General features: G+C 38.0%; 1 protein-coding gene across 1 annotated transcript in view; it reads right to left on the reverse strand.

Moving 5' to 3' along the window:
* Positions 1-3357: 3357 nt before the first annotated feature.
* ntng2b (netrin g2b) overlaps positions 3358-14217 on the reverse strand; it is a 50260-nt gene continuing 39400 nt past the window's right edge. The window contains exons 6-8 of the mRNA XM_056732105.1: positions 9437-9604; positions 7131-7265; positions 3358-4680 (exon numbers count right to left, since the gene is read on the reverse strand). Coding sequence (XP_056588083.1) covers positions 4463-4680; positions 7131-7265; positions 9437-9604 — 521 coding nt within the window. The 3' untranslated portion in view covers positions 3358-4462. The remainder of the gene's footprint in view (positions 4681-7130; positions 7266-9436; positions 9605-14217) is intronic.

The raw sequence follows: 14217 nt of genomic DNA on the forward strand, positions 1-14217 counted from the left end.
TGGATTGGTTTTGTGTCATGAGATTTTCCTGGGTTTAACCATGCAACTGTATTTTTTTTATTATATCCAAATATGTTTCCCCCATTCCAAAAATTCTTCGTTTATTTGCCATATATATATTATAGTTCGGTCTAGCCGGGATTTTATTGTGTTTTATAAAGAACTTGGTGCCATATCCACATTATTAAGAAAGAATCCTTGCATGGCATTCACATTTTATAATTGATGAACCATGAAATATTAGTTTTACAGTTAGTACATAAATATTAAATAAACATTTCAATGTAGAGGGATTGTACAATTGCAAAATAAACCGTTTTTGTCTATACGGTCCGGATCAAGTAAGCGCGCGCACAGAACTGGCGCCAATTTCTGAGGTGATCGAGTAACTGTTGACTTAAGACGATATGAATTACACTAAAATGTCATTATTTCACCTCCATAAAATCTACAAATTTTGTAACGTTTTAAACAGATGTGTGTTTTGCCTGTTTCGCCACAAGGTGTCTCTACGCTTCAACGTTTGAGAGACATATTGCACAAAACTGAGGGAGGAACTTCGAGACCCCATCACCACACCATTTCAATATAATGACACAAATTATGATAGTTTATGTTGTTTTATGTTCCAAGCAGTTAGCCAGCTAGTGCTATGCTAATGAACAAATGTTAAACTCACCATTAAACCCCCTTCAGGCTATCGAAAGGCGCTGTTGTGAAAACATCAATGTTTAGGAACACTTAAGTAGGGGTACACATGTATTATATCTTCTTTAGGAGACATGAACTGAATACTGAGGGAAGCCCGCCCACAGAGAAAAGTGATAGGTCTGTTATCAGAAAGAGGGACCAATCAGGTTGCTATCTTTGGTTGTTCTCCCTCCATATATATGTTTCTTTCTGTCAATCTCTTGAAGCCATACAATATTACATACATATTCACACTCACATCATTTATTGCCATGTTTTATGTCATTTTAGGTTGTCAGGAAGCTGCTGAATATGAGGGAGACTCCCGAAACCTCCACGAGAAGTAGGACACCACAGTTTTGACACAGTACTGTATTTTTCCAACGTTAAACAGTTACATATATATTTTTTTAAATGGATATTTTGGCAAAACGGATGAAGATGTTGTACCACTTAATATTTGCCTCCCTTGAGTATATGAACCGCTTAAAATAATACAAATTTGAATGCATTCCATTATGAATATCATCAGCCGATTAAAGCTATTACACTTTTTTTGGTAGTGTTTTACAGTAGGATTTTATGGTGTTCAATTCACCATTCAACACCCCACACAAACCCGATATAACAAGTCTTGTGTTGTAAGACCCACCTTGTAGACCAACAGAGTCCATTACAGTTTCCATTAAAACCAATTAAATTCTCAAAACCATTATATCCATTAACATTTCTTCTAATGGTTTCTTTTTCAAAGCATGGATGGCACTTACCAAGTTTGGCCACACAGATTGTCCTCATGACCAACTGATAGGGCCCGTGTGTACAAGAATCGTCATTTTAATCATGTTTCTATCTGAAGGTGATGAGATTGAAGCTCTGGACCCATAAAGTAGCATCTTGGGATATTCTCTCTGTGTGCTGTATTGATATTGTGAGGAAGGGAATCAATGCTCGCTGACTCAGGTAAAAGGTCTGATCCTCTCAGGTGCGGAAGCTCAGTCTGACTCCTGTGATGTGACGCAGCATTTTTCTCTCATCATAAACATGCCATCTCAGCAAGGACTGGGATCTTGCTTTTGTTGTAATTTCACGTTATTGGAGCAGCATTCAGTTATGTTGTCTCACTGGCTCAGATGTTATTGAGAAATTTCATAAACCCTGTGACCACGCTGACCAAAAAATAAATAGAGAACTCTCTTTGGGTTCCTGTACAGCTGATGTAATTTCTCTGAAGTGTGTCAGACTGTTACATAAGACCAGATACGCTGCGAGTGGGTCTTTCCTTCTATTGCTTTTCTTTCTGTGTACATATTTTGTTCCTGTCATATGTACATCTGTGGGGGAGAATAGGAGACCCATTTTAAATGTTAAATTTAAATCAGCATTTCTGGATGTACCGTGATCATTCCAGTCCAGTGTTTGTTAAATTTCCACAAAATCAAACCTCAGGAGTGACAAAGTCATCTAACAGCAGCGATGGGTGTAACTAGTTACTAATTAGTTGCTGTAATTGAATAACTATTCCTTTGAAAAAGTAATGTAAGGGATTACAGTTACTTTTGATTTAATTAAACTAAATACTTCTTGTGTTTGTAATAGTGGAATTGACATCAAAATTCAAGTCTAACGTTAAAATCCGTTCTTTAATGTATAATTCTCACATTTGTAATACTTTGGTCAGTTAATAATAAATTTGTTTGTAGTTTTATATTATTTATTTGAATTAAAAGACCCGTTTCATGTCTATCCTTGAATCACTTTACTTATCAAGGTTGATATAGGATATAGAAAGTAATTAGTAATAAGTAATTAAATACTTTTTGGAGAGAGTCATTAGTACAGTAATCTAATTACACTGTTGAATATGTCATTAGTAACTAGTAGTTAATTAATTTTTTCAGAGGTGCTTGCCCAACACTGTCCAGCAGCAATGTGAAAGACTGACAGCAAGACCCATGAATACTATTTATCACTTTATAATTTCCTAAAAACATGAATAAATATGATTGTTGTGTTGCTTAAAAGTGAATATAAACTTGTTTTCTGTGCAGTATTTGAGGTGTGAAAAAATACAGAGCCCCTTATCTGTTATTTCCACCTGTTTCTCCAGTTTCATCTTCTGAAAATGAATGCAAATAGAAACAATATTTTTATTTGAAATTTGGGAAAAATATTGTTAGTATTTCACAGAATGAAACGATCATTTTACCTATAAATAGTACATTTTAAAATCAGAAACGCCTCTAAAACGGTCTCTTATTTTTCTCGGCTGTACATATCTCTAAAAAATGCACATTTAAGAGTGTTTTCTTTCCAAAGCAAATTTCTCAGTTTCATTATCCACCCAGCTGCTCGACTAAAGCCTGGAATATGAAAGTGAGTAAATGATCACAGAATTTTCATTTTTGGGAAAACTAACCATCCCTTTAAACGCCTGTTGTGACAAAACAACCTAAAAACAACATTTGCCAATGTCGAGCTGTGCTGTTTTCGCAGCAGTGCTTTTAAAAAGATTCTTTTAAAATAACCAAAAAAGCACATTTATTTCTTTAATGTTACCGAGTTCAAACGCTAGTTCATGTATAAATCAGATGTTTGCTGAAATCCTGTTTGTCAATGTGGTGCAGAGGAAACAAGCAACACAGAAACCAGTCAAACACGTCCAAGTAACAGTCAAATTTACTGTAAAGTTTACAGTGTCAAAATTGTATTCATCTTTTTGTTCTGTAAAATTCGTTACAGTGTAATAAACCCCATCCCAATACTTTTCTATAGTTTTACTTCTCATAAATTCTGTATTCTGATGTCAAGATTCATACATTTAGTGTCTTTCATCCCTTTGTAATACAGTGCAAACTTTACATGATAGTTTCTCTTTCTATAATAATCTGTGTGCTTGTGTAATAAAACCTTTTGCTTCACAAGGACAGCTGTAGATCCAAACAAAAATATTCTCTACCCAAAAATATGTAAATAATGTGGGTTTATAATAACAATCACATTTCATTAGATATCTCTTTTTCTGTGTTGGATAACCTGCTTGTGTCCTGAATACTTTATAAATATTGTTGGTCTCTAACGGTGCCGACAAACATCCTTATAACAACCAGCGATACAGTGTCTAAAATCTTAATATTCATGATATAAGAAATATCACAATCATATTCATACTCTTTGCTTTTTGAGATCGATTTGCTTATGCGCTCGCTACATACATCTGAATGTCAAAAACTGGAGGGGATGAGTGTAAAAATGTGAAGCGAGGCCTTTCTTGTGTTAGAGTAAAAACAGACCCTGATGAACACTACAGTCGGACCGTACCGAAAACGGACTCCTCGTGAGATTGTGACTCCACAGCTTCTGATTGGTTCCTTCACAGGAATGCTGCTATCTGATTGGTCCCCATCTCTAAAGCCCACCTTCACTTCTAATCTTAACTTTAGTAGGGACTAACAAGGGAGTAATAATCCCACGTGAGTCTGATTTTGATACGACACCACATGTTCTGAGCACGTGCCCCTACTTAGGAGTGAAGGAAGTGCGCTGAGCTATTGCAGAAGAAATGAACCTCACTTATTGTCGGTTTATTGGAATTGTGTGCGTGTCTTTTTTGGTATCTTTTAAACAAACTTTATACTTTGAGTTTCCTATATTTCCTTGTAGAGTCTCTGTTTCTCTCTCACAATCTCCTGCGGGGCGTTCTGCACCGCGTAGGGAGCGCTGGCGAGCGCCGTGCCTTCTCTGCGCCCGCTGCTGGTGATGCAGAGGTATCTCAGGAAGCGGCGGTGCGCAGCAGGATGGCGAGGAGCGGGCAGAGGAGCAGTGCCAGGCTCAGACCGAGCCCGCTGGCACCGTTGCACTTTTTACCTCCGTCGCAGCGCGACTGTTGGCACAAAACGCCCTTAAAGTCCGGCGTGCAGATACAGCGCTGGTTCTGGAAGCACGTCCCCCCGTTCTGGCACAAGAGCAGCTCCTCTTCGCACACATTTGCTGTGAGAACATGAGAAAGTCACGTGGCACTTTATAAACGCAATCATGCAAATATACACTGATATCGGTTTCCTGTCTCTCTCTCTCTCTCTCTTTCTCACTCTCTCTCTCTCTCAGACACATTGCTGATTATTGTTTGGGGCTTGAATCTGTGTCACATTAAGCATGGGCGTCTGGTGTCATTTAAAGGTTGTGGGTGTCTGAGTGCTAATGAGTCCAGGTGCAGCACACCTGACCCCAAACTGTCTCACCGTCTCCGTAGTGAACAATGAGTGTGTGTGAGAGAGAGACAGAAGATGATAAAGAGGGCGAGACTAGGCCCATGTTCAGAATAGCATAGCACTTTTGCTTTTTTTGCAGTATAAAGTGTGTATGCGGTGCGTGGTGTGCACATTATCTGTATGCTTTGAATACCCAGATGACCCGCTCACACTGTGTGGAACGCTGTTTCCCACAATGCAATGTGTTCAACTTGATCTTCCATTTATATTGTAATGAATTCACATATTTTTTGGTCATGATGGCTAAAAGTTATAATCGTTTATAAAAAAATGGAAATGGACTCGATTTTTTGTATTATAAGTGTACTTGAGTAAAGTTCAAGTATATTTTTAAAGGAATTATTTACCCAAATATTTTAATCCTGTCATGAATTACTCACTCTCTAGTTGTTCGTGATTTGTGTCAATTTCTTTGTTGGTTGAACACAGAGAAAGATATTTGGAGGAATGCTTGTAACCAAACAGTTCTCAGCCACCATTGACTGCCATAGTAGGATAAATGACAACGGTAGTCAAAAGCCCAAACTGATTGCTGTCAGAACAAAAAAATGATCAAGTCATTTTCCCCTGGGAGTCAATGGGGTCCAAGAACTATTGGGTAACAAGCATTCTTCCAAATATCTTTCTCTGTGTTCACCACAACAAATACATTTATACAGATTTAGAACAACTCGAAGGTGAGTAAGTCAAGACAGAATTTTTATTTTTGGGTGAACTACCCCTTTAAGTATAATAAATGTAGTAAGTATACTAATATAAATGTAATAATAGTACACTTTTAAGTGCACTAATTCAGTACTACCTGGGACAACATTGGCCCACTTTTAAGTTTATAAAAGTTGCAACTAGTTTACTTTACAACTTTATATTTTTCGCTTTTCCTGCATCTACATTACATGTGTAAACTAGTTTAGAAACTACTATACTTGTAGCACTCTATTAGTTAATGAAAAAGTACACTTTAAAGTATACTACTAGTAAAACTACCAGGGCTGCGTTTCCCAAAAGCATCATAAGCCTACGTTGATTGTATCTCCATTGGTTCCAAAATCAACTTAAGGTTACGATGCTTTTGGGAAACGCAGCCCAGCTTAGTAGTTAGGTAGTCTTTATACTTAAATCCTAAAAACATAAAAGTGACGAGTTAGTAATGCAAAAACATTATATACTAATTTAATACACTTCATTCACTAGATCCAGTAAATCGTTCCAACATGTAGAAAACTTATTTTTAAGCACACTGACTAATCCTGAAGTGTTTTTCTCTAATGGATTGGCTCTGTTTTCTCTCTCTTCTTCTACACAGAGCTGGTGCTTCTGGCTGGGCCTGTTTCATCTTAAAGATGGATCACATGGAAAATGCACAGTGCAGGGATTCTAAAACCATCTTGGGAATCCAGGCACAAATGTGATCATTACCCCACAAACCAGTTTCCAATGAACAAGAGCTTCTCAGAATTTGCACACATGCAGCGGCGTGTTATTTCAATCCATAAAAAAGCAGAGAATTTAAGACAAAGCAGTTTAGACATTTTTAAAACATCTCTTTGCTCTTTTCATGTCCTACAAATATCAGACTATTGTATTGTGCAATACAAGTTCAGTCTCCGTCAGATGAAATTCACCTGTATCAAACTTCTTTCAACAAATGCCATTGATTCTTGCACTAAGTACAATAAAAATTTGAAAGAGAAGATTGTCAATAATACATTTATTTATAAATAAGTTGTGTCTGAGGAACAGATAATGTATATTTGTTTATAATGAAGGATGATGTTTACAGTTGAGATTTATTTAGTTTATTGAGTTTTCTTCATGGTTTATTTATTTATTTGCAGCTCAACACCGTTTGTCAGTTTACTTTGATTCCTGGCAGTCTGAACATCCTACAAAAAACACATTCATCTCACACGAAGGTGAGTAGAGGATTTTCGTTTTTGGGCGAATTTCTTAAGGTTAGAATAGTTGTTTGGTCTGGTTGCTTGTTTGAAGATAAAACTGGTCATGTTTTCTTATCTGCCAACAAGGACTTTGATGTTAAGGGTTGTTAGTGAGTGAAAGGTTTTAATATCTGATCGAAGTGTGAGGTCTGGGGAGAACTGAAATCGATTCATTTGTAAATAAGTCTTGAATGAATTGAAGAGTGTCATGAATGAAGGAGGTACTTACGGAAGCAGCCCTGTTTCCAGTAGTAACCAGGGAAACATTCATCACATTTGACTCCCATAGCGCCGTCTTTACACTGACAGAAGCCGGTTCCGTTACAGCGGTCGTGCACCGAGCCCATTGTGTTACAGTTACATTCTAACAAGACAAAACATGGACACACATTATTAGTGACACAATCTCTGTTTATTCCGGAATCTTTCTGTACTTTTACTGTAATTTAAAGTTTCACCTTTACGTTTTAACAACACAATCTCACGTGAATTTGTGACATTGTCACGAACTGTAATCTATTCATTAGTGTTTACTGACACAAATTTTCCCCTTTTTTCATGTCACCCAGCACGACTTTCAATCTAATATCTTTCATATTTATGAATATATATCAACGCAATCTCATGGGAATTCATACATATTTTACAAGGTGGCACATTGGTGTGAATTCCTATTTCCTACGATCTCATTGGTATGTTTTTTGTTATGATTCGACATTCCCCTGTGATGTTAGGTTCAGGGGCGGGGTTAGGGCAGCCACTTATCGTCAAAATTAGCCTTTGCGGCTGTGATTTTAGGGTTTGGGGTGAAGTAAGGTGTTGTTTAGCCACATCCTAAAATATGTACGACTTCTTTTGATATCAGGTTATAAATATATTAATGTAAATACACACAAAGTCTGTGTATTTAAATTCATGCTGAGGGCGACACGAAAAGAAAGTCGTGTTGAGTGACACGAAAAAATTGACATATTCATGTCCATAAACACAAATTAATAGATTCCAAATTTTGTCCCTATGCCACGAACTGCCTCGAAACTGTGTTGGTTTTAAACCCATCAGCGTATTCTATTGGGCTCCGGCCAGATTTATTAGAGGACAGTTCTCTGGACTGCTGCACTCGTGTGAAAACTCCTGAAAATAGACGGTATAAAGTCGGTGAGATCGGGGTCTCAGGATGAGGTAAATGTTCTCCTGGTGGAGATCTCAGTGTTGATTCTGTGCCATGTTGGCACCTGGCACACGCCCGATGGGGAGGGCAGATTTGTGCTGACTTCACAGCGTGATTTCATTTACCCTGCGTCCTGCCTCCTCGTGCGGCAGATGGATTCCCTTCTCCGTCCCGGTCCTCTCAGCGCCGGGCTGGAACCGATGCCACTGATTTGAAGGTGTCATATCCGGGTTTATTTCTGGAACTTTATTTAAGTGCCGCTGGGAATCTCTAATGTGACGCTTCCAGTAGGATAATGTTGCAGTTTAACTTTGACCTGCGGTGTTCGGCACAGCTCGATCTTTCTTGCTTTCTCTTTTTAGCTTTGTGTTTATTTGGCAGTGCATTTCATTTGTGCGTTCACCGGGAAGCTAACCAACAACTTTTGCCTGTCTGTTTGTCTTCTGTTCAAGGTTTTTGTGCTATCGATTTTTCTACCGTCCTGTCTGCAAAACTGTGTAGTTATTTTGCAAAAGTTGGGAGGATATCCTGGCGTTTTTTTTGCATCTGAAGATTTCTTTGATGCACAAACACTGGCAGTCGGACATGACTTCACTGACGTCCACACTGCTGGGAACAGCTCTCTTTAAACATGAACTCTTGTACTTTTTTACAGTAATCTTTTGCTGAATTGCTTTAAGTGTCTATCCAGAGAAAAAAAAATTATCTTCTGCATAGCTCAGGAGATTTTATGTAGTTCTCACTTATGCTTCATTTAAGTATTAACGTAGTAATAGATGCTTCTCCAAAAAATTCTCATGAGAAATAAAACAAAGAAATGAGTGAAATTGTTGAAAATAGTATGGGGGTGTAACCTGTATGTAGATTGCGGAGGTCAAATAATCTGGATTTGAGTAAATTTGATGAGAAATGTTCGAATTCATAGCGAGATCTTCAATTATATTGACTTTTGATTGACAAATCTGAGTTTGAAGAACTGTTGGGATCTTTTCTGAAACTGTAATGAAGACATGTCAGTCTTTTGTTTCCTTTTCTTTTTAGGAACAGATCTAGAACACTTCAAAGTCTCCATGAATCTCATTACTATCTATGCAAAATTAAGTTTTTAAGATATATTATCTGCTTATCTTTCTTAAAAATATCCGTACTGTTCAATGCTCCTGAGTTTTAAAACCTTCAGGTGTAATTGGTAATATTAAAAAATGTAATTGCATGAACATGAACAAATAAAGTCATATCCGTGATAAACTTCTATTTTAAGATTGTGAATCATGAGCATAGCTTGTTTCTCTTCTTTTAACAGTTACTGCGTATCAATTATTGCTGAAATCCTCTTTTCTATGAACACACACACTGTTACTCACCGATACACACGTTCTCATCATCGGGCTCAGCAGATGTGTTTTTGTAGAAGCCCATGCGACAGTGCTCACAGTTCTGACCCCGCGTGTTGTGTTTACAGCTCACACACGTGACGATGTTCAGGAAGTCGATGTAACTGCAGCGGTTGGAGTGTCCGTTACATTCACAGTCTGAGAGTGAAAGAGAAACACTGCATCAAATAAAAGACGAGAGAAAGGTGTGGACACAGATAACGATGGGGTGAAATGAGATGTTGAGTTCCGTTTGAAAGCCCTTGTTTCTTCTCTTCTCAGAGTAACATTCGTGTTTTGGATGGATGACTAAAGTGGAAGACTGTGCTTGGTGTGTCATCTTCTCTTTTGTGGGTGGCCTGTGAGCTTGAAGCGCACATTTGTCAAGGTTTCTGACACCCCCCAAAAAAAACCAGAACAACAAAACCATAGAGACATTTTTCAAAATATCTTCATTTTTGTTATACAGAAGAAAAGTCATATACAGGTTAACAACCACATAGGGGTGAATATGTTTTGGATAAACTATGAGGCAACATATTCATACTAACAGCCAAAAAAAATTATTGCGACGTGTATGGCTACATACTACATATAACTAGATACTTGTTTTGCATCTGTTTGTCTGTCCAGCCACACTCACGGCACTGACAGATGAAATGGAGATTAGTGTGTGCATGTGTGTGTGTGTGTGTGTGTGTAGTGCTGACAGAGCGATATCCACACAGGGGTCCTCCTCGCTCCACATGCATATGTATGTGTGTGTGTATGTGTGGCGGTAGTGAGACTTAAAGGATGATGGGAAATCTGATGACAGAAGATTTGTTGAAAGCATCTGTTTTATCCATCTCACTCGGCTGGGCTTCTCTCTGTTCCACTTCACACCTGCCCTATATGCTTGTCAGTGTTAAATGTCTCTTTCATTCTGTCACTTAGAGAGAATCAATGTTTAGTTCATCAATGAACCAAGATTGAAGGAGTCATTCCTCCTGGATCATTGAATCTGAATCGGTCGCTTTGCTTTGAGACGTGTGAATGAAGTCCCGACCTAGAAAAGCATCAAATGCCGACCAACAGGTAAACATCTTGGAGTTTGTGTCACTGTAAGCGAGGAAGCCAGAGATCAAGTTAAAATAGCGAACGCCGTGTGGAAGAAGAAGCACAGATACAAGTTATTGATATCAGAGAAAACGATATCATTATTTATTCACCCTCATGTCATTCCAAACCTGTACGGCACTCCTTCGTCTTTTAAAGAACGTTGATAACTGAACCCCATTGACTTCCCTTGTATGAACACAAAACCACTGAGACCTTTCTCAAAATATCTTCATACCACATGAAAGAGAACAAATTATGACAGAATTAAAAAAAAATAGGTGAACTGTCCCTTTAAGTAAAATTAAAGGCAATTTTCACATAATCATAAAATCATTTTCACCATTTATTCAGCTTTACAAACTTATAGTTATTTCAGCATTTTTGTAATTTCGTAAGTGCGTTTCAAATATTTATGCGCACCATAAAAGGGAGAAGTACAGAGCCTGTCTCAGCACACAGGAACCGGCAAATCAATGAAATATAAATGAACGTTCGCTCGCCCCATGCATTTCAGCGCTGGTTATGACAAACTTACCGTCTATATCACACATGACAGAGAGGAGGGTAGAGATGGAAGAGAGTTAGAATGCAGGAGGAAATTGACATGATGAAACGCAAAACACAAAGTCTCTAGACTGTCAACGTGCAGTGACATGTTCTAGATCTCTCTACTGTACTGCTCATTAATACACATCACCATTTGAACATGTTCTCACGGGAAAATTATTTTTCCAGGTGAAGACTTCATAAGAATTTGTATGATTTGAATATATCAAAAACTGCAAGAATGAAACTAAACCTTTAACGTTAAATGAAGCGTTTTTATAAATAGTTCTAGCTTCAGACTAAGCTCTCCGTTAAACCACAGTTGTTGAATGGAAACATGCAGAGGTATAAAACTGTATAATGACAGAATTATCATTTGTTTGGTTGAAATCAAATTATGGTTTATTAACAGTTCCAGCGCCCACTGTACGTCTGTCATGTTACATCATTGTGTTATTGATAAATATCTGTTTATCCAGAGAGTTAATAAATGAGATTTTTATTTCCAGAAGGCTGCTGTTGTGCACATCACAGTAGCCAGGTTTTCATCACCCTGGTTTTGTGCATTTTTAATTTTCGCATTAGAAACGAGTGATTGGAAATGGCAAATTTCTCAACAAAAACTGTTAATTCGCTCATTTTCCAAAAAGGTGTTAATATGAATAATGGGAGATGAAGACGCATTTGTCGAATAAATTCCTTCAAAACATTATGTAACTGCACTATGAGACGGCATAACCTGACTAACCGGAGTACAGATCTTCGCATTATACATGCTACCTCTAGGAGATATAATAAAGCGACACGGAATTAGCTTTCACTGTTATGCTGATGATACTCAACTTTATATTTCCTCGATGCCTCATGAAACCCAGCAGTTTCATCGAATAAAGGATTGCATAGTTGACTTAAAAATGTGGATGAGTAACAATTTTTTACTACTAAACTCGGACAAAACAGAAGTGTTACTTACTGGACCGAAAACTGCTATGCGTAACAACCAAGAATACTGCTTAACGATTGACGGATGCTCCATAAAATCCTCGTCATCAGCTAAGAATCTTGGCGTTGTATTCGACAGTACTCTCTCATTTGAAAGCCATGTCGCAAACACCTGTAAAATTGCATTTTTCCATCTTAAGAATATATCTAAATTACGTCATATGCTGTCACTGTCAGATGCAGAGAAATTAATTCATGCATTCATGACATCAAGACTAGATTACTGTAATGCACTTCTAGGTGGTTGCCCTGCGGGCCTATTACAAAAACTGCAACAGGTTCAAAACGCGGCAGCTCGAGTTCTTACACGTAAAAAAAAGTATGAGCATATAAACCCGGTTCTGTCAACCTTGCACTGGTTACCTATAAAGCATCACATTAACTTTAAGATCTTGCTTATTACCTATAAAACCCTACATGGTCTAGCGCCGCAGTATTTGAATGAACTTCTATTGTATTACAGACCTCCACGTACATTACGCTCTAAGGGGTCCTGTCAGTTGGTAATACCTAGAATTTCAAAATCAAGTTCAGGTGGTAGATCCTTTTCTTATCTAGCTCCTAAACTTTGGAATATTCTTCCCTGCACGGTCCGGGAGGCAGACACACTCTGTCAGTTTAAATCTAGACTAAAGACTCATCTTTTTAATCTTGCATACACTACACCTCCATAATATTAATCCTCAGAGGATTTAGGCTGCATTATTTAGATCAACCGGAACCAGGAACACATCCAACAACAAATGATGTACTTGTTGCATCAAAGAGTGCAGAACAGTACTCTACTCTCAGCCAGTCTTGTCTCTTTGTTCCAAGGTTACCGCAGGATGCAGTTCATGCCCAGACCTGATGGCAGAGCTGAGAATGGGAAGCGGTGACCTGACCAGTGCTAAGAGGATAGAGCTGGATAAAGGACGCGACAACTTTGTTTTTCCTACAACATTTCAAATGCTATTAGATTGTTAATGATAATCTTTAATCCTTAATTTTTATATTTTTATTAAGCCTTATTGTGCAAGCACTGTTGAGCTTGTGCAGAGGCAGCAGCTTTTGCCAGAGGGGAACTGGAATCCCCTGGTTGGGCCTGGGTTCCCCTGAGTTTTTTTTTCTCGATGGGAGTTTTGGGTTCCTCACCACCGTTTACATATTGTTTTGCATCTGCCTGGCCGGGGGGGGCTGCTTTAGAATTCATACTTGTATTAAATGTGTCTCATGTACAGCTGCTTTGTAGCAATGAAATTTGTAAAAAGCGCTATATAAATAAAGTTGAGTTGAGATCTTGTTACACAGCATGTGAAATGTTGTTATGGTCATTCTTAAATGCCTGAGCGAAGTCTTCAGAGTATTTCTGTTATTGCATCCCAGACCTGTCACGACTGTCATTCCCAAACAGCAGGCAGAGTGTGGGTCCAGAGAAAAGATGTTTCTAAACTGGGCTGGATTCTGCTAATATAGAGTTCATTTGCAAAAACTGCAGTTGGATGGTTTTGATTAAGTAATAATAACTCAATATTGAAAAATATAGCTAACTAACACAATAAAACACGACAAAACAATAAAAAACATATTTTTTTGCTAATGAACTCTTCAAATGTATCTGCTACATCAGAATATTGCTGGTTAGTAGTCTCCCTCTCTCTCTCTCTCTCTCTCTCTTTCGCTCTCTCTCTCTGTCACTAACCCACCCTTTAACTCACTTTTACTCACTCACTCAGTTTCAATTTAGAGGTACTTTACTGACATTATTGTGTGTTCTTACAATATTACCAAAGCATAACACATACACAAGAGACATACACTCACTCACCCCCTCTTTTATACACACACTCTCTCTCTTTTACTAACACACTCTCGTTCTTTCATTCACTCAATCACTCATTCACTTATTCTCTCTTTTATTCACACCCTCTCTTTCTCTCTTTTACTGGGATATTCTCTTTCACTCACTCAATTTTATTCATTTAAGTCTCACTTATTCTCAATTTCTCTCTCTCTTACTCACTCACTCACACACTCGCTCTCTCACTCTGTCCCTCTTCCCTCTCTCACTCTGTGCACACATGCACATTTTTGTTTTTGTTTCGAAACTGATTGATGAAGGTTCTTCAAGTGGTCATGAAACA

The sequence above is a fragment of the Triplophysa dalaica genome, chromosome 19, assembly GCF_015846415.1.
Source record: "Triplophysa dalaica isolate WHDGS20190420 chromosome 19, ASM1584641v1, whole genome shotgun sequence".
Classification (NCBI taxonomy): Eukaryota; Metazoa; Chordata; class Actinopteri; order Cypriniformes; family Nemacheilidae; genus Triplophysa; species Triplophysa dalaica.